Here is a 24,504-nt window from a genome sequence, read left to right as displayed (position 1 = left end):
ATTTTTTATGAATTCATTTGCAAATTAAGGTGGAAAATAAGTATTTGGTCACCTACAATCAAGCAAGATTTCTGGCTCTCACAGACATGTAACTTCTTCTTTAAGAGGCTCCTCTGTCCTCCACTCGTTACCTGTATTAATGGCACCTGTTTGAACTTGTTATCAGTATAAAAGACACCTGTCCACAACCTCAAACAGTCACACTCCAAACTCCATTATGGCCAAGACTAAAGAGCTGTCAAAGGACACCAGAAACTAAATTGTAGACCTGCACCAGGCTGGGAAGACTGAATCTGCAATAGGTAAGCAGCTTGGTTTGAAGAAATCAACTGTGGGAGCAATTATTAGGAAATGGAAGACATACAAGTCCACTGATAATCTCCCTCGATCTGGGGCTCCACGCAAGATCTCACCCCGTGGGGTCAAAATGATCACAAGAACGGTGAGCAAAAATCCCAGAACCACACGGGGGGACCTAGTGAATGACCAGCAGAGAGCTGGGACCAAAGTAACAAAGCCTACCATCAGTAACACACTACGCCGCCAGGGACTCAAATCCTGCAGTGCCAGACGTGTCCCCCTGCTTAAGCCAGTACATGTCCAGGCCCGTCTGAAGTTTGCTAGAGTGCATTTGGATGATCCAGAAGAGGATTGGGAGAATGTTATATGGTCAGATGAAACCAAAATATAACTTTTTGGTAAAAACTCAACTCGTCGTGTTTGGAGGACAAAGAATGCTGAGTTGCATCCAAAGAACACCATACCTACTGTGAAGCATGGGGGTGGAAACATCATGCTTTAGGGCTGTTTTTCTGCAAAGGGACCAGGACGACTGATCCGTGTAAAGGAAAGAATGAATGGGGCCATGTATCGTGAGCAAGGGCATTAAAGATGAAACGTGGCTTGGTCTTTCAGCATGACAATGATCACAAACACACCGCCGGGCAACGAAGGAGTGGCTTCGTAAGAAGCATTTCAAGGTCCTGGAGTGGCCTAGCCAGTCTCCAGATCTTAACCCCATAGAAAATCTTTGGAGGGAGTTGAAAGTCTGTGTTGCCCAGCGACAGCCCCAAAACATCACTGCTCTAGAGGAGATCTGCATGGAGGAATTGGCCAAAATACCAGCAACAGTGTGTGAAAACCTTGTGAAGACTTACAGAAATCGTTTGACCTGTGTCATTGCCAACAAACGGTATATAGCGACCGGGAGACCCATGGGGCGGCGCGCACAATTGGCCCAGCGTCGTCCAGGGTAGGGGAGGGAATGGCCGGCAGGGGATGTAGCTCAGTTGGTAGAGCATGGCGTTTGCAACGCCAGGGTTGTGGGTTCGATAAAATAATGTATGCACTAACTGTAAGTCGCTCTGGATAAGAGTGTCTGCTAAATGACTAAAATGTAAATGTAATAACAAAGTATTGAGAAACTTTTGTTATTGACCAAATACTTATTTTCCACCATAATTTGCAAATAAATTCATAAAAAATCCTACAATGTGATTTTCTGGATTTTTTTTCTTCTCATTTTGTCTGTCATAGTTGACGTGTACCTATGATGAAAATTACAGGCCTCTCTCATCTTTTTAAGTGGGAGAACTTGCACAATTGGTGGCTGACTAAATACTTTTTTTCCCCACTGTAAGTGGATGGGTCACAATTGTCTAGACGTGCACATGTTCATGAAATACAATAGATGGCCATAATCACCCCCAGACACACCTGTCTAACTTGATTGGTCATGTAATCATCTGGCAAAGTGTTTTGTTTAGACATGTCGCTAGTTAAGCAATGAATCGGCATAATCTCAACTCATTTTACTATCAACCAATACAAACATTGTCATAGCTGTAGTATGAATCTGCAGGTAGATAAAGCTAACCAACCAGGTTCAATGTTAACTAGCTAACATTAGGCTATAACTAAGAATGCAAATGGATTTCTGATTCAAATAATATTACTACACAGATCATACATGTAATGTTAGCTAGCGAGCCAGCAATCTAACGTTCGCTAGCTAGCGGACAGTACGCTTTAACTTGCAATGAAAATGACTTTCTGACCAAATTAGACACTTAGAATATCTGAAAATGTAGCTAGACTCTTACCCGTATACATGGACGAATGCTTCACGGCAGACTGGACCATTTAACTCCATTTTGTTTGTAGCTACATCTTGTTTGGCCAGCGTTGTGTCAAGTCACTCCGGTTCACACTGACCGTGGTGTGTACAGAAAGTAGCAAATCACTTTTTCCAACTGATCTGTCGATAGCGCCTGCTAAATTCAGGGCATCAATGTTGTTGAGAAAAGTAGAAAAACATTTGTAGTTCTCGATGGCTAACGTTATATATTAAAAAAATGGCACGGTAGAAAACAGTATCAACACATACTGAGCAGCTCACATTATAAACAGAAGCATGCTACATGGCAGACCAATCCAAACTCATCTCCTGGCATGTCCAGTCCATCCATGATCTCAGCAAATCATGGCTAGCGAGAAGGTTCCTGTATTTTTCCATGGCCAAAGCAACTAGGCTCGTAATTTAACAATTTTATTTGTATTTACGGATGGAATACAAGTTTGTTATTAAGGCACATGAACAACATGTTCCAGAAGGCATTTCTGCCAAAAAAAGCATTTTGATAAAAAAATGTTTACGTTCAAATGCCTCTCCTGTGAAGTAGTGAAGTGCGACATACGCCTAGTTTCCTGAAACGAGTCACATATATTTCACCTGTATAGGCTGGTGTGACAGGGCTGGTGTGACAGGGCTGTGTGTGTGTGTGTGTTTTTGTGTGCTGTGTGTACGTTCGTGCTGTGTGTGTGTGTGTACGTGTTTGTGTGCGTACTTGTGTGGCTCTCTATGCTCATGCGTGCCTGTGTGTGGGCTCAGTTCTCCTCTCTGCTGACTCGCTGACTGCTGCAAACCAGGGTTCAGCTGGAATCAGTCAGCTTGTCGCATAATCAAACGCTGTGATGAAATCCCATAACCCCCATTATGCCGTTTAGATGTGCGATGGGAGATGATTTATCTCTGAGGCTTTATTCTTGGCCCTCATTATTATTTGTCTTTGCAGACAACCGTATCCCTCTCCCTTTCTGACATCTCATTTATTTACATATGTTCTAGGTGTGTAGGTGCAAAGTGAGGAATTTATGACTTTGGCTGTGTCTTAAATGGTACCCTATTCCCTTTGGGCCCTGGTCAAAAGTAGTGCAATATAGGGAATGGGGAGCCATTAGGGACACAGCCTTGGTCTCCTGATTAGAATCCTTTGTTGCTACATCAATTTTTTGACCTTAATTGTAATTAATTATAAACCGTGCATTCGGAAAGTATTCAGACCCCTTGACTTTTTCCACATTTTGTTACGTTACAGCCTTATTCTAAAATTGATTAAATAAATGTTTTTCCTCGTCTACACAATACCCCATAATGACAAAGCGAAAACAGGTTTATATAAATTTTTGCAAATGTATAAAAAAATATATATATTATTATTTAAATACGTATTCAGACCCTTTGCTATGAGACTTGAAATTGAGCTCAGGTGCATCCTGTTTCCATTGATCATCCTTTAGATGTTTCTAAAACTTGATTGGAGTCCACCTGTGGTAAATTCAATTCATTTAGAATTTAGATTTAGAAAAGCACACACCTGTCTATATAAGGTCGCACAGTTGACAGTGTATGTCAGAGCAAAAACCAAGGCATTAGGTCAAAGGAATTGTCCGTAGAGCTCCGAGAGAGGATTGTGTCGAGGCACAGATCTGGGGAAGGGTACCAAAAAATGACTGCAGCATTGAAGGTCCCCAAGAATAAACGATTTAATCAATTTTAGAATAAAGCTGTAATGTAACAACATTTGGAAAAAGTCAAGTGGTCTGAATACTTTCCGAATGCACTGTATATACCCATTAATTCTTGAAGAATATAACTTATAAATGCCTCATGAGTTTAGGTCAACTGTTATACCCTATCAGGACCCAAAATATAAGCTTGTCATACTGTTCTTACTGTGGAATGCAGTGTTTGGTTTTCGCCAGGCATAATGGAACCCATCTCGTCCAAAAGGTTGACTCAAGTTTGCCAAAAATATAAGCTTGTCATTAACAAAGTAAATGTAAACAATCACTATAGCCTCTAAACATAGTTAAAACTATCATTCTGATATCATGGTTGGTCAGTCCTTTCATACATAGCTCTCGCTTTGAGTTTAAGAGTGGTTACATTTCTCAAGCCCCCCAGTCTCCAACATGAATGTTCATGTTTCTACACTTTGATGTAATGGTAGTTTATGAGACCAGTTGCTCCCTTAACTCCAGCACCCTGCAATGGAATTAAGTCACACTGCTTCAAAACCAGGTTACTATGGAGACACTATAAGCACTGTAGCAATACCTCCTCTTTGCTGCTGCATCATAAATTGGAAAAGGCGCTATGGGCCAACATCTCTTAACGGTTATTACTAAAAACTAATACGGCCCATACGTCATTAAAAATATGGATTAAACGGATCTGTAGAGAGGTGTGTGTGTGTCTGTGTGTATGTGTCTGTCTGTTTCCGTGTGTGTGGCTGTGCATCGGTGCATGTGCATGTCCTCTTCTAACCTCTTGAGATTAATTTCATACCTTAAGAGAAGTGGAATCACAATCTATGATGTATGTAGTACTGTGCTGATAGTTACAACGCAATCAATTTGTCAATGTCAGGCTGTTGTGAATTCAGTGTATGCAATTGTATGGTACATTTAAACGCTACACTCACTGAAATTATAGCCCTTTCAGTAGCTCAAATAACTTCAATTTTGATCAATGGACCGACCACACTTGAGGTGATTGTCATAAAGACCACACACACAAAATCAAATAGTAGCTGGAAGGGTAATTGAATGAGTCGATCTGTAGAGCACACCCCAGGTCACACACTCATTCTACTTCCGAGCCAAATTTCAAATTACAATGTGCATGGCCACAAAGCAGCCACTGTTGTTTTCCCTCTCATCAGATGAATATCCAGTTGAATCACATTGTTCAAGTACAATACGCTATCTGGTACCTCTACCTACACGTACATATTACCTCAATTACCTCGACTAACTGGTGCCCCCGCACATTGACTCGGTACCGGTACCCCCTGTATATAGCCTCGCTATTGTTATTCTTACTGCTGCTCTTTAATTATTTGTTACTTTTATTTCGTATTATTTTATATTGTATTTTTTAGTGTTTTTTTTGGGGGGGGGGCGGTATTCTTTCTTAAAACTGCATTGTTGGTTAAGGGCTTGTAAGTAAGCATTTCACTGTAAGGTCTACAGCTGTTGTATTCGGCGCATGTGACAAATAACATATGATTTGATTTGATGGGGGGAACATCGAAACAGTAGAGTATTGCAATATCTTTTGGGACGATATTATATCGATTCTCTGACAAGTATAAAAAAAGGTAGTTAACGTTACCTAGTGCTTGTCGGCTGTACCTGTGCCAAAACTCTGGTATTTTTTTCCCATAACTTTTTTCCACCATCTTTTTACATGTTTTCAGCACTTTTATTAATATGACAAATCAAAACTTGTTTTCTCATGGCTCTCTCTTGTCCCTCTGCAGCAGACATATAGTGAGAAATATGTTTGGAACATATACTGTATATTTGCAATACATATAGAATCGTAATACATATTGTATCGGGACCTAAGTATCATTATAATATCATTCCCTGGCAATTCCCAGCCCTACTGTCTGGGGAGATTACTATTTAGTATTAACTCTGACAGATGCTGATTAAGTTGGTAGTAGTGACACATTTTGAATTCCACCTGTTCTATTATTTCTGGCAACAGAGACCCTCTTTATGTCTGAAACAATACCATTTCTTATTCCACTGGCAGAAAACTTAGGACCCATAACTGAATCAGGGACCAGTAGCATACAGTGGGGAGAACAAGTATTTGATACACTTCAACTGTGAGAGACGGAATCTAAAACAAAAATCCAGAAAATCACATTGTATGATTTTTAAGTAATGAATTTGCATTTTATAGCATGACATAAATATTTGATCACCTACCAACCAGTAAGAATTCCGGCTCTCACAGACCTGTTAGTTTTTCTTTAAGAAGCCCTCCTATTCTCCACTCATTACCTGTATTAACTGCACCTGTTTGAACTCGTTACCTGTATAAAAGACACCTGTCCACACACTCAATCAAACAGACTCCAACCTCTCCACAATGGGCAAGACCAGAGAGCTGTGTAAGGACATCAGGGATAAAATTGTAGACCTGCACAAGGCTGGGATGGGCTACAGGACAATAGGCAAGCAGCTTGGTGAGAAGGCAACAACTGTTGGCGCAATTATTAGAAAATGGAAGAAGTTCAAGATGACGGTCAATCACCCTCGGTCTGGGGCTCCATGCAAGATCTCACTTCGTGGGGCATCAATGATCATGAGGATGGTGAGGGATCAGCCCAGAACTACACAGCAGGACCTGGTCAATGACCTGAAGAGAGCTGGGACCACAGTCTCAAAGAAAACCATTAGTAACACACTACGCCATCATGGATTAAAATCCTGCAGCGCAAGCAAGGTCCCCCTGCCCAAGCCAGCGCATGTCCAGGCCCGTCTGAAGTTTGCCAATGACCATCTGGATGATCCAGAGGAGGAATGGGAGAAGGTCATGTGGTCTGATGAGACAAAAATAGAGCTTTTTGGTCTAAACTCCACTCGCCGTGTTTGGAGGAAGAAGAAGGATGAGTACAACCCCAAGAACACCATCCCAACCGTGAAGCATGTAGGTGGAAACATCATTCTTTGGGGATGCTTTTCTGCAAAGGGGACAGGACGACTGCACCATATTGAGGGGGAGGATGGATGGGGCCATGTATCGCGAGATCTTGGCCAACAACCTCCTTCCCTCAGTAAGAGCATTGAAGATGGGTCGTGGCTGGGTCTTCCAGCATGACAACGACCCGAAACACACAGCCAGGGCAACTAAGGAGTGGCTCCGTAAGAAGCATCTCAAGGTCCTGGAGTGGCCTAGCCAGTCTCCAGACCTGAACCCAATAGAAAATCTTTGGAGGGAGCTGAAAGTCCGTATTGCCCAGCGACAGCCCCGAAACCTGAAGGATCTGGAGAAGGTCTGTATGGAGGAGTGGGCCAAAATCCCTGCTGCAGTGTGTGCAAACCTGGTCAAGACCTACAGGAAATGTATGATCTCTAATTGCAAACAAAGGTTTCTGTACCAAATATTAAGTTCTGCTTTCTGATTTATCAAATACTTATGTCATGTAATAAAATGCAAATTAATTACTTAAAAATCATACAATGTGATTTTCTGGATTTTTTTAGATTCCGTGTCTCACAGTTGAAGTGTACCTATGATAAAAATGACAGACCTCTACATGCTTTGTAAGTAGGAAAACCTGCAAAATCGGCAGTGTATCAAATTGCCCTGGCTGTGTGTTTCGGGTCGTTGTCATGCTGGAAGACCCAGCTACGACCCATCTTCAATGCTCTTACTGAGGGAAGGAGGTTGTTGGCCAAGATCTCGCAATACATGGCCCCATCCATCCTCCCCTCAATACGGTGCAGTCGTCCTGTCCCCTTTGCAGAAAAGCATCCCCAAAGAATGATGTTTCCACCTCCATGCTTCACGGTTGGGATGGTGTTCTTGGGGTTGTACTCATCCTTCTTCTTCCTCCAAACACGGCGAGTGGAGTTTAGACCAAAAAGCTCTATTTTTGTCTCATCAGACCACATGACCTTCTCCCATTCCTCCTCTGGATCATCCAGATGGTCATTGGCAAACTTCAGACGGGCATCTTGAACTTCTTCCATTTTCTAATAATTGTGCCAACAGTTGTTGCCTTCTCACCAAGCTGCTTGCCTGTTGTCCTGTATCCCATCCCAGCCTTGTGCAGGTCTATAATTTTATCCCTGATGTCCTTACACAGCTCTCTGGTCTTGGCCATTGTGGAGAGGTTGGAGTCTGTTTGATTGAGTGTGTGGACAGGTGTCTTTTATACAGGTAGTGAGTTCAAACAGTTGCAGTTAATACAGGTAATGAGTGGAGAACAGGAGGGCTTCTTAAAGAAAAACTAACAGGTCTGTGAGAGCCGGAATTCGTACTGGTTGGTAGGTGATCAAATACTTATGTCACGTTTAAAATGCAAATTAATTACTTAAAAATCATACAATGTGATTTTCTGGATTTTTGAAAAAGTATTTGCCCCCTTTCTAATTTTCTCTACTTTTGCATATTTGTGATACTGAATGTTATCAGATTTTCAACCAAAACCTAATATTAGATAAAGGGAACATAAGTGAACAAATAACAAAACAATTACATATTTATTTCATAAACAAAGTTATGCAACACCCAATTCCCCTGTGTGAAAAAGTAATTGCCCCCTTACACTCAATAACTGGTTGTGCCACCTTTAGCTGCAATGACTCCAACCAAATGCTTCCTGCAGTCTCTCACGTTGCTGTGGAGGAATTTTGGCCCACTCTTCCACCATGCAAAAGGGCTTTAACTCAGTGACGTGTGGGTTTTCAAGCATGAACTGCTCGTTTCAAGTCCTGCCACAACATCTCAATTGGGATTAGGTCTGGACTTTGACTAGCCCATTCCAAAACTTCCAATTTGTTGCTTTTTAGCAATTTTCTTGTAGACTTGATTGTGTGTTTAGGATCATTGACTTGCTGCATGACCCAGCTGCGCTTCAGCTGCAGCTCACATACGGATGGTCTGACATTCTCCTGTAGAATTATCTGATACAGAGCAGAATTCATGGTTCCTTCTATTAAGGCAAGTCGTCCAGGTCCTGAGGCAGCAAAGCATCCCCAAACCATCACACCACCACCACCATGCTTGACCTTTGTATGATGTTCTTACTGTGGAATGCAGTGTTTGGTTTTCGCCATGCATAATGGGACCCATCTCGTCCAAAAAGTTGACTCAAGTTTGCCAAAAAGCACCTGGATGATCATCAAGACTCTTGGAAGAACGTTCTATGGACAGATGATTCAAAAGTATAACTTTCTGGACGACATGGTTCCAGTAATGCCTGGCGAAAACCAAACACTGCATTCCACAGTAAGAACATCATATCAAAGGTCAAGCATGGTGGTGGTGGTGTGATGGCACGACAGCGCCTCTTCCCTCTCAAGAGTCTGAAAAGATTTGACATGGGCCCTCAGATCATCAAAAAGTTATACAGCTGCGCCATTAAGAGCATCGTGACTGGCTCCATCACCGCTGGTAGGGCAACTGCTTGGCATCCGACCGCAAGGCGCTACAGAGGGTAGTGCGTACAGCCCAGTACATCACTGGGACCGAGCTCCCTGCCATCAAGGACCTCTATACCAGGCGGTGTCAGAGGAAGGCCTTAAAAATGGTCAAAGACTCCAGCCACCCAAGTCATAGACTGTTCTCTCTGCTACCGTATGGCAAGCGGTACCGATGCACCATGTCTGGAACCAACAGGACCCTGAACAGCTTCTACTCCCAAGCCATAAAACAGCTAAAAAGTTAGTTAAATCGTTAACCAAATAGCTACCCGGACTATCTGCATTGACCCTTTTTGCACTAACTTTTTTGACTCATCACATACGCTGCTGTTTACTTTCTGTAACTTTATTCCTAGTTATATGTACATATAGTATCTACATCAATTACCTCGTACCGCTGCACATCGACTCGGTACTGGTACCCCTTGTATAAAGCCAAGTTATCGTTACTCATTGTGTACCTATTATTACTTTTATTATTACGTGTTTTACTTTTATATTATTTCTCTATTTTCTTTCTCTCCGAATTGTTGGGAAGGGCCTGTAAATAAGCATTTCACTGTTAGTCCACACTCATTGTTTACAAAGCATGTGACAAATACCATTTGATTTGATGATTTATCAGAGTGATAGCCAACTGTTGGCACCAAGTGACCACTCATCCATCGTTTCTCTGAGCCTCGCAGCTGAATCAGACTTGAAATGTGTGGGAGAGAGAGTGCTGATATTTCAGGAACTTTGAAATAATTCCATGTATGTGGGCAAAATCCTCATGTGAGCCACAAAACATTTTCATGTTGTGGGCTGGATCCTGGCTTTATGGTAACAATTCATATAGATTGATTCAGAAATTTTAATAAGGTAGTCTGCCACTCAAGTCATTCAGCTCTATTATGAGTGAATGCATAATGTACTGAGTGGTTTAGTGAATGAAATGAATGACTGAATGAACAGTCTGTTATTTCTCTCTTAGATGACAGCCTTTGTCATGCTCTCAGGCACACAGTACGCCTTTCACTCCCTTTGTTGTAAAATTTATATGGAGTGTTTTAATGCATCACAGCATTTACAATACTGATATAGTCTCTTAGAGAAGCATGTGTCTTTGTTCTGCTAAGATCCATCTCAGTACCACACTGCAGTCTATAAGAGAAATGCTCCCAGGGCAAACAGCCCCGTCACCCCAGCTGTTTTATTTACTGTGAAGAATTATCCCAATCCACACACAGAATATTCAATGTACCTACAGTACAGAAGGCTTAATTTCTAACAGTTTGTCTTTGAATGAAAAAAAAAAATATATATATATATATATATACAGTGGGGGAAAAAAGTATTTAGTCAGCCACCAATTGTGCAAGTTCTCCCACTTAAAAAGATGAGAGAGGCCTGTAATTTTCATCATAGGTACACGTCAACTATGACAGACAAATTAAGAAAAAAAAATCCAGAAAATCACACTTTAGGATTTTTTATGAATTTATTTGCAAATTATGGTGGAAAATAAGTATTTGGTCACCTACAAACAAGCAAGATTTCTGGCTCTCACAGACCTGTAACTTCTTCTTTAAGAGGCTCCTCTGTCCTCCACTCGTTACCTGTATTAATAGCACCTGTTTGAACTGGTTATCAGTATAAAAGACACCTGTCCACAACCTCAAACAGTCACACTCCAAACTCCACTATGGCCAAGACCAAAGAGCTGTCAAAGGACACCAGAAACAAAATTGTAGACCTGCACCAGGCTGGGAAGACTGAATCTGCAATAGGTGAGCAGCTTGGTTTGAAGAAATCAACTGTGGGAGCAATTATTAGGAAATGGAAGACATACAAGTCCACTGATAATCTCCCTCGATCTGGGGCTCCACGCAAGATCTCACCCCGTGGGGTCAAAATGATCACAAGAACGGTGAGCAAAAATCCCAGAACCACACAGGGGGACCTAGTGAATGACCTGCAGAGAGCTGGGACCAAAGTAACAAAGCCTACCATCAGTAACACACTACGCCGCCAGGGACTCAAATCCTGCAGTTCCAGACGTGTCCCCCTGCTTAAGCCAGTACATGTCCAGGCCCGTCTGAAGTTTGCTAGAGTGCATTTGGATGATCCAGAAGAGGATTGGGAGAATGTAATATGGTCAGATGAAACCAAAATAGAACTTTTTGGTAAAAACTCAACTCGTCGTGTTTGGAGGACAAAGAATGCTGAGTTGCATCCAAAGAACACCATACCTACTGTGAAGCATGGGGGTGTAAACATCATGCTTTGGGGCCTGTTTTTTCTGCAAAGGGACCAGGACGACTGATCCGTGTAAAGGAAAGAATGAATGGGGCCATGTATCGTGAGATTTTGAGTGAAAACCTCCTTCCATCAGCAAGGGCATTGAAGATGAAACGTGGCTGGGTCTTTCAGCATGACAATGATCCCAAACACACTGCCCGGGCAACGAAGGAGTGGCTTCGTAAGAAGCATTTCAAGGTCCTGGAGTGGCCTAGCCAGTCTCCAGATCTCAACCCCATAGAAAATCTTTGAGGGAGTTGAAAGTCCGTGTTGCCCAGCGACAGCCCCAAAACATCACTGCTCTAGAGGAGATCTGCATGGAGGAATGGGCCAAAATAGTGTGTGAAAACCTTGTTAAGACTTACAGAAAACGTTTGACCTGTGTCATTGCCAACAAAGGGTATATAACAAAGTATTGAGAAACTATTGTTATTGATCAAATACTTATTTTCCACCATAATTTGCAAATAAATTCATAAAAAATCCTACAATGTGATTTTCTGGATTTTCTTTTCTTATTTTGTCTGTCATAGTTGACGTGTACCTATGATGAAAATTAAAGGCCTCTCTCATCTTTTTAAGTGGGAGAACTTGCACAATTGGTGGCTGACTAAATACTTTTTTTCCCCACTGTATATATATATATATATTGACTAGGAATGATCATCTCAATCCAGGCACAGTGTATTCCTATGTTCTTTGGCTGTTATTAATTTAAAACAGTTTGTAGAACAATATGATATTTACCTCATTTTTAAATATGTTGAAAGGTCGTTTTATAGTGTATTTCTCTCAAAAGTGAGAGAAACATTTTGGAAGACAGTTCAGAATTGTGTAAGACCATGTAAGAAGAGGAATCTGTCTCCAAGATGAAGCAGGCACAGTGTTCTGTCTCCACAGAGACAGTTGTATTTCCTGCCTCGCTCCAATCTGCTCTCAATCCAAACCTTGTCTGGGGGAAGCAGCTGGTTGGCATAGCAACCATGTAGCCTGTTTTAATTTCTCTCACTATGTGAGTAATGCTAACACAACACTGAACACAACTAAAGAGAGATGGGCCATCTAAGCTTCAAACATGGCAATCATTTTGAGTCATCATTTAAAATTTAGGCTACAGCCTAAAAATAGCTAGAAAGCACTTCTAAGAAGGAATTCCCATGTACTCATTATGCTGCATGTAAGCAAATGATTTTACTTATCAGTAAACATAGTGCATGACATTAGTCTTTCAGAAATACACACACAAACATATAAACAAGCGAACAAACCCAATGATGCATTTTCTCCGACTCACATTTGGCTCAGACTAAAATGAGGATGAGGTTAGAGTGTCTGTTTCCTGGTCACTGTCACGCCCTGGCTCTGGGGACACTTGTATGTTGAGCCAGGGTGTGAGTTTCCTTTGTCGATTCTAGTTGTTGTGTTTCTAGGTTGGCCAAAGTGGTTCTCAATCAGAGGAAACTAGTGTCAGCTGTTGCTGGTTGTCTCTGATTGGGAACCATATTTATTCAGTCTGTTTGCCACAGTGGGGTGTGGGATCTTGTTCCGTGTTGGTGTGTTTATTGTAACCAAGGACGTCACGTTATCGTTTTGTTCGTGTATCATTAAATAAATAAGTATGTTCACCTTCCACGCTGCGCCTTGGTCCTCCTCTCTTCCCGATGATCGTGACAGAAGATCCCACCATAACTGGACCAAGCAGCGTGAAGAGGAGAGAGGTTGGACGTTGGAGCAGTGGAGTGTGAGGCTCGACTGGGCCAAGCCAAGTGAAGAGCAGAGAGGTTGGACTTTGAAGCAGTGGAGTGAGTGTCTGGCTAGAGACATGGAGGCCTGGTCCAAGAGGAGAGCCGCCCAGATTTTTTTTTGGGGGGGGCTCACGCCGTGGACGACGGGGCAGCAGGAGGCCGCGATAGAGCGGTCCAGCGGGTTGGCAGAGGAGGCCGCCAGGTTACGGGGGCCACTGGTATTAAAGGGGAAGGAAAGTGTAGAGGCACGGCGAGAGGTACTGGGGTGTGTTACCAGTCCGGTCCGGCCCGTTCCTGATCCCCGCGTAGGGCCAGTGGTGTGTGTCCCCAGTACGGTCCGGCTTGTTCCTGTCCCTCGCATCGAGCCTGTGGTGCGCGTCGCCAGCCCGGTCCGGCCTGTTCCTGCTCCCCGCACCAAGCCAATGGTGCACGTCGCCAGCCCGGTCCGGCCAGTTCCTGCTCCCCGCACCAAGCCAGGGGTGCGCGTCGCCAGCCCGGCCCGGCCAGTTCCTGCTCCACGCACCAAGCCAGGGGTGCGCGTCGCCAGCCCGGCCCGGCCAGTTCCTGCTCCAAGCACCAAGCCAGGGGTGCGCGTCGCCAGCCCGGCCCGGCCTGTTCCTGCTCCCCGCACCAAGCCAGTGGTGCGCGTCGCCAGCCCGGCCCGGCCTGTTCCTGCTCCCCACACCAAGCCAGTGGTGTGCGTCGTCAGTCCGGCACGGCCCGTGCCTGTTCCACCGGTGCCTGGTCCGGCACCGGTCAGCTGCTCCACGCCGGAGCTGGAGCAATCCGCTCCACCAGTGTTCGGTCCAGCTCCGGCCAGTAGGGCCAGACCGGACCAGGGGTACTTTGGGGGGTTAGAGAGGGAGTGGGGATCATGCCCGGAGCCGGATCCGCCGCCAAGGCGGAGTGCCCACCCGGTCCCTCCCCTGTGGTATTTGGTTGGCGCGGTCGGAGTCCGCGCCTTTAGGGGGGGGTACTGTCACGCCCTGGCTCTGGGGACACTTGTATGTTGAGCCAGGGTGTGAGTTTCCTTTGTCGATTCTAGTTGTTGTGTTTCTAGGTTGGCCAAAGTGGTTCTCAATCAGAGGCAACTAGTGTCAGCTGTTGCTGGTTGTCTCTGATTGGGAACCATATTTATTCAGTCTGTTTGCCACAGTGGGGTGTGGGATCTTGTTCCGTGTTGGTGTGTTTATTGTAACCAAGGACGTCACGTTATCGTTTTGTTCGTGTAGCATTAAATAAATAAGTATGTTCACCTTCCACGCTGCGCCTTGGTCCTCCTCTCTTCCCGATGATCGTGACAGTCACTCATTATTTGATAGCCAATGAGGTGAGGACATCTCCTCCAAAGCTTGTCATTGAGGAAGATGAATACCAACTGCCTGTGCAATATAAATATCTGTTCCCGTGGTCAGCAGTCTCATGGTGGTGGTGGGAACCTGGGCTTATGCACAGAGACACCTGATTATGTCAAGTTGCCGAACTGCACTGTGATTTGACACTCACACAATCATTGTACGAAGTCATTTTTGTAGCTGAGAGATTTTCATTTTCATGGCACTTTAGCTTGACATTAATTTGAGTTATCTGATTACATGGCAGTAGAGTTCATACGGACAGCTGACTCTCTGCTATTGCTCTCCCATTGACATCAACACAACCAAGTCGTCGTGTTTTGCTCTAACCTCCTTTTAAATTATTTTACAGGACTAATTGTTTGTTGGGCCTCTCGGTGTAAACATCTTCAGTCTGCCGGCTATCAGATATGGCACATAATCCCTTGTGGACCTGAGGGCGGAGTCAGTGTTAAGCGTGGGCACACTCTGAACTTCTGATTCACTGTGTGCCCCGACGCAGGTCTGTGGCTGTGTTTGCCCTCAGGTGAGACGACCGTCTGTCTAGCTGATACAATAGCAGGTATGGCCTTGCATCAAAGAGCAGGAAGCCAACCTTGAGGGAAATGAGAGATGACTGCCTGGATGACCTCTGTGTGAAATGTGAAACAACAAGAACTAAAAGAAACATGCGCTCTCTGAGGTGTAGGCTAGATGAGAGAATGGAGTGATTGTCGTTACTACAGATCAGTGTTGTAGTCGAGTCACTAAACCTCGAGTCACAAGTCCCTATGGCTGAAGTCCGAGTCACCAATGGTCGAGTCATGAGTCCATCAATTTATAATAGGCCTTATTATGCAATTGTTTAGTCGCCACCAGATGGCAGTAATTCACCCCACCCTCATGAACCCCCCCCCCCCCCATCTAATTTACTCATCATCACTACCTCACAAGTTCTACTCAATAACTTTGTTTCACTACTTATTTACTACATAATTTAATAGTAAGTCAGGACCTCAGCTACTTTTTTTTTTTTTTTATCGCCCACTGCTATTTGTGTACGTTTTTATTGCGGAGTGAAATCTAAACTTGTCAGAACCTTGCTATGGGATACAGGGAGGAAAGTGGGAGGGTAGAGCGAGACAACATATAAAAAATATGGCCTTCTTTTCTATACTCAAGGGGAGAGAGACAAATAGACAGTTTCTCTACCCAGAGTGAGGCTTTATTATTGTATTTTATTTTTTACCCCCTTTTTCTCCCAATTTCAATGACGATCTTGTCTCATCGCTGCAACTTCCCAACCGGCTCGGGAGAGGCGAAGGTCGAGTCATGCGTCCTCCGAAACATGACCCGCCAAACCGCACTCCTTAACACCCGCCCGCTTAACCCGGAAGCCAGCCGCACCAATGTGTTGGAGGAAACACCATCCAACTGATGACCGAAGTCAGCCTGCAGGCGCCCGGCCCGCCACAAGGAGACGCTAGAGCGCGATGAGCCAAGTAAAGCCCCCCGGCCAAACCCTCCCCTAACCCGGACGACAATGGGCCAATTGTGCCCTAAGGGACTCCCGGTCAGGCCTGTTGTTACACAACCTGGCGCTGTGCCTTAGACCGCTGCGCCACTCAGGAGGCCCAGAATGAGACTTTTTATTTGCAAGTGGATATAGCCGGCGACTGTACAAATATTTACAAACAAAAATAACAAACATGTTGTAAAACGAAAGGCCTAATAACTTAACTGAACCACGTAGAGCTATAATAAACGAAAACCCAGGCTAGAATAATGCCTGAAACCCTGGCAGCATGCCAACCTTTCCCTGTCTTTGTCTCAAACAATGAAAGGACAGGAGTTTAAAACTCTACCCATCATGCAGTTGACCAATGAGAAACAGCCATATCACATCAGGTTCAGTTAACGTTCAATAGCTTGATTTAACATCTTAAACGTCTTTAGATGGTAAACCCACATGCATAACCTTAAGCACACATCAATAAAGTTGCAACAATGCTTTAAGCATAAATACAATTTAGGGATATAATAATAATATCACATTGTGTTTCTTTTGATCACTAAATGTATCAGGAGAAGCACAACAAAGGCTTTCGGCGCCAACGCTCCAAACTCAAACTCATATTAGGCATGTTTCTTTCTTTGACAGGTGACCAACAATCAAGAACAATCAAACCATAAACGGTTTACATTCTCAATGTTATTCATAATAAGGCCTGGCTTTAGATTAGGTGACGGAGGACATAAGGACAATCGTCACAGAGCCGCTTGCGCAATGTGTAGCCTATGATCGGAGTCGGAGCCGGAGCAGAGCCTGCCTGCCTGCCAATATAATCATTGCATCATAGCTGATGTAGGCTGCATGTGCAGGATGTAGCGCGTCCTTACTTACCACTGCTAGAGAACTGAACCCTCGCTGCTCTGTGCACCTACTGCTGCTAATATTCTGCTTATTATAGTGGTCTATCCAGTCCAAGTGCAAATACAAGTGACAAGAAGGTGAGTCGAGTTACAAGTCATGAACTTGAGTACTACAACACTGCTACAGATGTAGTATCTTAATTTGATCCCCCTGTTGCAGGAGAACTTTCTTGCAGTGCAGGAAATGTAAAACGCGTAGTGTATTTCAGTTTTAAAAGGCTTCTGAAGTTTGTAATTTCCACTTTGAAATTTGAGACTATACTTTACCTTACGAAAAATGTATCAACCCCTACGAAAAATGTATCAACCCCTTTTTTTTTTTGTCCATGTAACGTAGACACTGGGAGTCAGGAAGCAGTTGCAGTTGGAGAGTTTAATAGAACATCAAAAATAAACATTACAAAAACAGGAGTAGCGTCGGGACATGGAAACAGAGTCAATAACGCCTGATGGGAAATAACAACAGAGTGCTATATAAATGGGGAGTAATCAGGAAGGTGATAGAGTCCAGGTGTGCCTGATGATGAGGCGCAGGTGTGCATAATGATGGGTAGCCAGGGCCGGTGGTTAGTAAACCGGCGACGTAGAACGCCGGAGGGGAGGAGCAGGAGTAGACGTGACAGTCCATTAATTATAATCCACATAATAATTCACATTTCCTGTTGCTGCAGGATAATTTTCCTGCCGTAGCAAACTGGCTCAAATTAAAATCCTACATCTGTAAGACTAAAGCATGCCACATTTCAGAAAGGGGAGGGGCCCAGGCAAGATCCCACGGTGGCGCCGCTCCTAGTTAAATCAACTCAGAAGTGTGAAGTCCCCAGCGAGTTCCTCATGCGAATGTAGCCTTACTACCTTCTTAGGCCATTCCGGACGGACATAGACTGTTTGTTAAAGCCAGGCGTTGTGCATGCCACAGACAGCACACCCTCTGGATTATAAATCCCTTCGAAAAGGCTGATAAAGAGGATGAAAAGATGCAGAGAGAGGATGGGCTTGTGATATAAGTGTCAGCTTCCTGCTTCCCCTGTTTGTCTCCTGGCCTCTAGAGGTCAGCTGTGTTCCCCTTTGCCTTAGTTTTTCCTCATGTGTCCTAATTAGCTTATCTATGTCACCTGTGCCTTGTTTCCCCTTGAGTATTTTAGCTGTGTGTTTTCCCCTTGTTTCTCACTTGGTTATTGCGTCCTGTCTATGTGTCTCCTGCTTTGTCCCACCGTATCAGTCCTAGTAAGTTATTCAAAGTTATCTTTAGTTTGTTTTTCTCCCCTCGGGGAGTTGTTTTGTTTTGCCTCCTGTTTTGGAACATTAAACCTACTTACCTGGAGTATTGCCTGGGGTGTTTCATTTGGGTCCTACAACATCTCCTCTGTGGCTAAGGGGTAGTACCCCCAGCTCTACACATTTGAGACCGGAGTTCTAGCCCGGCTTGTGACAATAAGATGTCCATGCAGTGTTGTGGCATTTGAAAGGATCTGTGTTGTGAGGTGAGGTCACCTGGTATTCCTCACTGTTTGAGATCTGGGCCCATTACAAAACGTATCAGTGTATGACTGCTGATCTAGGATCAGTTTTAGTATTAATAGTTCATAATTAATAAGATTATATATGAACAGGGAGGTCCTGATCCTAGATCGGCACTCCTACTCTGAGACACTTTGTGAATACGAGCCCAAATCCTTGAGCCACTCCTTCAAGGATACCACTGTATCCTTCACCTGTCCCTGATGATGTCACCGATCAAATCCACTTTGACACGGTCTGGGATGCCTATATCCCAGGGCTTTTGAAAAATATACTGCTTGCTTATGCTTTTCTGGAGGAAAACCATGTAACATAAATGTCAAGGCTGAGATTAATCTCTGCAGGATGAAAATCAATAGCCTTTCAAGTGCGAGTCAATGCAGAAACGAATAGCTAACAAACCCAGGCCGTAAAAGAGCATGGGCTCCTTGCACACGTTGGTTGTAAAGAGAAGAGATGATGGTGCTTAAGTATTCTGTTGGCTCATGTCACTTTACAGGATTGGCCTGCTCCAGGGTAATATAATGGTCAGAGAGCTGAAGAACTTTGACTCTTGTAAGGGTGCCACATTGGCTGAGGAGAGCCATTCATTGCCAGAGAATTGGATGATATACCTATTTAGATAATATCCATTACTTACAGTATCTGTGAATCTGGGAGGGAAATGGCAATAACAATGGGAATTGGATGGGAATAGACAGAGAAAATAAGGAGGAAAGGGTTGATTTCTCTCAATGTTTCAGCACCACAGACAGTTCGTCCTTCCCTTGTCTCACCAACTCTTCCTCTTTCCCTTGGGACTAGCTGATGCCAGGCTCCTTTGACGTCACATACATCCATCACAGACCTCATGCACCTATGGAAGTTTCAATGCTTTGAATTATGTTGTAGAATCATGGTTTCACCCAACAGTGTTTTTCTGTTGGTTATTCTCCATGAATGCCTTCAATGATGAATTAGTAGGTGTCCAAATACATGGATGGATAGAAACACCACTAGGTATATCTTGCCGTACTGGAGTGGAAACACATTTCCATTGCAAAAATATGCAATTATGTTGTCATAATAATGTATAATATTTTATTAAGACATTTATCAGCAAAATATTAATCAGAGCACATTCACTTATGTGTAGGCTACATTCTCCCATGCCCCTAAGCTGCTGACTAGCACTTTGGGACCTTTTTATTTCATTAGACTTGAACTCAGAAATGAGGAGTGCTTGCTCTGGGTCGGGTGGAGTGCACTCAATCCATCCTGGAACCACACCCACGTACAATGTAATGCCACTATACTTTTTAGAAACTGTCTATCCTTCCCAGAGCTCACAAAATGTCATTTTCGGGGGTTCCATGGCGTTTAAAGGCTGTAAGGGGAAGATAAAGTGAGTTGTCTCTTTAAATCAACGCTGCAGTGTTGATGTGCCCTCGAGCTGAGATGGTAAGAACCATTTCCACCTCTGCGGCAGGAAGCCTGACCAAATAGGCGCACGAGAGCGCTCCAGACGACGTAGCCTACCGAGTGGAACCCATCCCCATGGTTACTTGTGCTCTTTGGTCGCTACCAATCTTGGAGAGAGAGGCAATTTGTAAATCTTACAAGCTATTACTGGAGTGATAATTTTCAGTTTATCTCTAGCGAATGGCATTATTACATTTTTATTTTGTCATTTTTTATTCCATCCGCAGAACTCCGTGGCAGTTGCCTCAATCCATTTACCGCTGGCTGGTACGCCTAACCCCTCTGCGTTGCAATCTGTTGATAACTCGACTTGCAAGCTGCAGTTTATTGTCTTTCGAAATGGGAAACTCTTTCCTTGCACAGGGAATTCGTCAAATCTTGCAGATGATGGAAAACGTAGGAGCGTTTCGACACCAGTTGCTTTCACCAAATTAGGTAAGAGGAAATGCATGCATTTTATCATCATGGCTCTGATGTCAACGTTGTCTAAAATTATGATCCGCTGTAGACAAACACAGGGACACCCACATGCATACAAAAAAGAAAAAGTGCGCAGCCTGTAGAGATTTGATCCATATTACATATTGTTGATAAAAACACATGTATGTCTAAATATCTGTATCCTAAACACATAGCCTAATTCACACCACATTTGAAGAATCTTTATATGCCTGCTATTTCTTTTCATTTTATAATATTTTGTCGTTACCATCCTCCTGATGATATATGTGGCAGATGTTTAATACCTTTTAAACCTTTAACATAAACATGTCAATGAAATATACATATACATTATGAAAGAAGGCAGAATGAATAATAATTTATGGTTAATTGACCGTCAAACGAATGTGCTTGTGTAGTCTACGTGTGACAGTGTGTTCGTTTCTGTCCATGGATCTTGGATGTTGCGCTTAGACTTTCCACTTGGTTTCCCTAATTTAATGTGTTGCTTTCTTGCAGATGGGTGCAGCCTCGGGAGCGCCGTGCACTCGGTTACCATTGCTCTCAGGCACTTCGCGCTGGGTGTAGACCCCACTGCAGCCTATTGGGATTTTGACCTGCTAGATGGGCACGGTGGCTGGCGGGCAGAGGGGTGCCACATAACAGGCTCCACGGGCAACACGACCACCATTCATTGCACTCATCACAATAACTTTGCGGTGCTAATGGTGAGTACAGAAGTGACCTTATTCCAATCCTCTCACAGGACACCCTGTCCCCGGCTTCCTCGCGGCTTGTTGCTTATAATGAATCCAATACATCATTTTGCACAAAGAAGTAGTCACGTGATTTGCCAAGCACTTCGTGATATAAGGGACCTTTCAAAATCTTGCTTTATTGTTGTAGCCTACTTCCGCGGAGGAAAATGTAATGGGGAGATACGCAATGGTACCATGGCTGAGGATTGTATTACTCGTTTTTTCTACATTTTGGAAATACGAAGTTGGTTGTCTTGTCTGCCACCTCTGCTAAAGGGAGTACGGCAGCTCAAATCGAAACGATGCTCAATAGAACGAGCGCCTTGTCAGTATTCGCCTGCAAGTCAAGCGCAAGTGGTGTACTAATTGGTTGCAACCTTCTTCCACCGAAATGTTCGATTGTAAAGCAAGCTATCATTAAATCTATCTCGCTCAAGTTGGTCGTGGTGTCGTCGCGGTGTGTATTTACGAATACCTTCTCCTGTCGACGTCCTCTATTAAAATTGATTTCATGAGGATAATACCGACAGCGCAATGGCATCGCATCGCTCAGTCGTTCCGTAGTGCCTCTGCGCCTAGTCCGCGTTTGGAAGGACAGCAATCCTCCGGATGTTTACCGAAGAGTGGGATTCGCTAGATTGGGAGGTTAGTCCTTATAGTGCATGAAAGTGGTGTTCTGTGGAATGTTGTTGTTTTCCCGAGTTGCTTTTATCTATATATGTGATGGAGCTGTTCAATTTCGTTCTTATACCTGTGGGTAGAAATAAGCCGGTTGAAAAGCAGAAATGAAAGAGTTGGTGTGTGAGACAGGGGAGAAAAAGCAGCATAGTGAGAGAAAGGGATGGTGTGCATGGAATATCAAGCTGTTGTCAGATAGAGCGCAGATGTCAGATTGTCATTGCGTGGGGCTGTGGCAATGTAGGCTATGTATTTAATATACAACCTGGGCTAGGGGAGACGCTTGATGGCACGCTATTATTGGGATGGTGGCAGTCAGCGCACAAGCAATGTGAGATCGCAAGGCAATTTAGTGAATAGACCTGACAACAGATTCATGATTTGAACTTCTGGGCACATCAATTGGAAGTGCTGGTTGTGGTGGGCGGATAGATGTTGCCGTCTGGTCTCTCCAATGAAAGCAGATTATATTATTCGGGTGTTTAAGTGGAGACTGCGCGTGCTTTACTAATGCAGTCACCACACCCGCAGTAGAATCTGCAGTGCCCGAGAAAAGGACCCTTATTTACGGACTCGTGACATCACTCTTTTTTCTGCACTATCTCTGTTGCAGTATGATTTCTCCCTCCTGTCTGACTCTGTATTACTGAACCTGTTGCATGATCTCCTCATGGCAAGCTGGAACCGTTCTGGTCATGTGTTGTCTACCACCATATGTTATCTTGTAATGTGTTATAAACTGATGTTAGTGACTCTAGCATGGTCATTGAAGCAGGTTTGGATCACCCAAAAAAACTTGAACACAGCTGCCTTGATGTACAGAATGACAACAACTGTGTTAATGCTAAATCTAGTGATCTCAACAAGTTGTAAACTCTACCCAAACTTTTAGTGTGGTTGTTGAATATACAAGTAATGCTGAATAGATGTAATGTTACTATTAGAAAACCCCCAGCATTTATTTCAGAAATGGTCTTAGTGTATGTAGCTGTGGTATTATCATCCTGGGCAGTTCTGCAGCACAGTGTGATCAGATGATATAGTATTCACCTCTGAGGTGAACCACTGCCTGAACTGCAATAAAGTAGAGCCAACATGGCACTGTCTGACCTCAAATGAGCCACAGTCAAATGTCTGCCAGGTACAACACAAGAAACCATTAGAGGATAAATCTGCAACTTTGAACAGAATGACACAGGGGCAAACAATGAAAGACAGCTCTGAGAGATGGCAAATCGAGAACCATCATCTCGTCTGAAAGGCACACTAGCAATCTCCAGCTCTAATAATGTAGTCAGTTCTCATTCAGCACTTTGGGGCTTGTGTGGAGATGATTAGTCTACAAAAAGTGTGACAGCCCAATCCAGTTATGGTTTGTTATATTAAAAGCAATTTAATGAGATTCTTTTGACTTGGCTTAGGAGAATTTAATGCTAGAGTCTCTCGCGTAGACCAGTGACCAGAATGCTAAATGAAAGTAAGAAGGATCATTTTATTGAAGGAGCTCTGTGATGTCCTTGTGTTTCTGTTTGGATTAGCCCCTAGATATGAATATGAATATGAATATAGATATGAATAACACACAAGTGTATAACAACTTTTGGGTCATGGAATAGACAGCAGGTAGATTACTAATAGCACCTGTTTCCTTATAGTATGTGAATACTAAATTCTATTATAAGATAGTAGTTGGTATTGGGCTCATTAAAGAAGAGATGGTGAGCTCCTTTGCTGTGTTAACTGTTGAGTCATATGTTGGCAAATCAGAGAGATAGGAGACGCATAGCATGATGCCTTTCAGGTTTCAGCGCCACGGACAGTTCCTTCTGGAGCTTCCTGCTGAATGTCATGCAATTGTAGACACCGATATGTTTCAGCGCCATGGACAGTTCCAGTTATCCCCTTGCCTTGCTAAGTCTACTCCTCTACGTAACATTATATTGTACGATATGTTTGTTTGTGTTAGTAACTGAAAGAGATGCTGTAGCTTGACTCTCCAGGTTTCAGAACCATGGACAGATCCAGACTCCTCTGCACACAGTAGCCTTTGGGAATGCCAAATTATATTGTAAGTTATGTTTGCATTTGAGTTACTCAGATTGAAGATACATGCTGTGGCATGCTTGCTCTTGGTATCAGCACCATGGACAGCTCCAGCTCTAGTCCTTCCCTGGCCCCCTCCTCTCAGTGTGTGTACTGTAGCCCACTAGGCCTGTGTCTGTAGGGAGGGCAAGGCTGACTCATTCATTTACAGCATTGCAGTCTGATCGTTCATCTTCATCAGTGACAGTCTTTTTTCCTCTTAACCTGTGTGTGTGTGTCTATCGCTGTCAGCCATGATGGCATTTTTAGATGGGGCTAAACATAAGGTATAGTCTGAGAGGCAAAGTCCTCTCCATGTGATTGCGCTAGTGCTCCCACCTGTTTAATATGCAAGGACAGACCTTTACAGAGAGCAGAATGCAGGGAAAAGCTGGCTTTGTCAGTATCCAACCATGACAAAGGCTCCAAAGTCGTAAGCCAATAGAAGAGGATCTATTGAGAGATGCATTTCTATAGCCT

The 24,504-nt window shown here is 43.7% G+C and overlaps 1 protein-coding gene across 2 annotated transcripts in view; it reads left to right on the top strand.

Moving 5' to 3' along the window:
• LOC121569205 (adhesion G protein-coupled receptor A3) overlaps positions 1 to 24,504 on the top strand; it is a 273,801-nt gene that overhangs the window by 183,870 nt on the left and 65,427 nt on the right. For both annotated transcript variants that reach the window (XM_041879972.2, XM_041879981.2), the window contains 2 exons: positions 20,293 to 20,500; positions 21,026 to 21,234. In XM_041879972.2, the coding sequence (XP_041735906.2) occupies positions 20,293 to 20,500; positions 21,026 to 21,234 (417 nt within the window). The remainder of the gene's footprint in view (positions 1 to 20,292; positions 20,501 to 21,025; positions 21,235 to 24,504) is intronic.

This window comes from Coregonus clupeaformis, chromosome 1, assembly GCF_020615455.1.
Source record: "Coregonus clupeaformis isolate EN_2021a chromosome 1, ASM2061545v1, whole genome shotgun sequence".
In the NCBI taxonomy this organism is placed as follows: Eukaryota; Metazoa; Chordata; class Actinopteri; order Salmoniformes; family Salmonidae; genus Coregonus; species Coregonus clupeaformis.
Note: the sequence above shows the minus strand (reverse complement) of the source record. Positions and strands in the feature narration are given on the sequence as shown.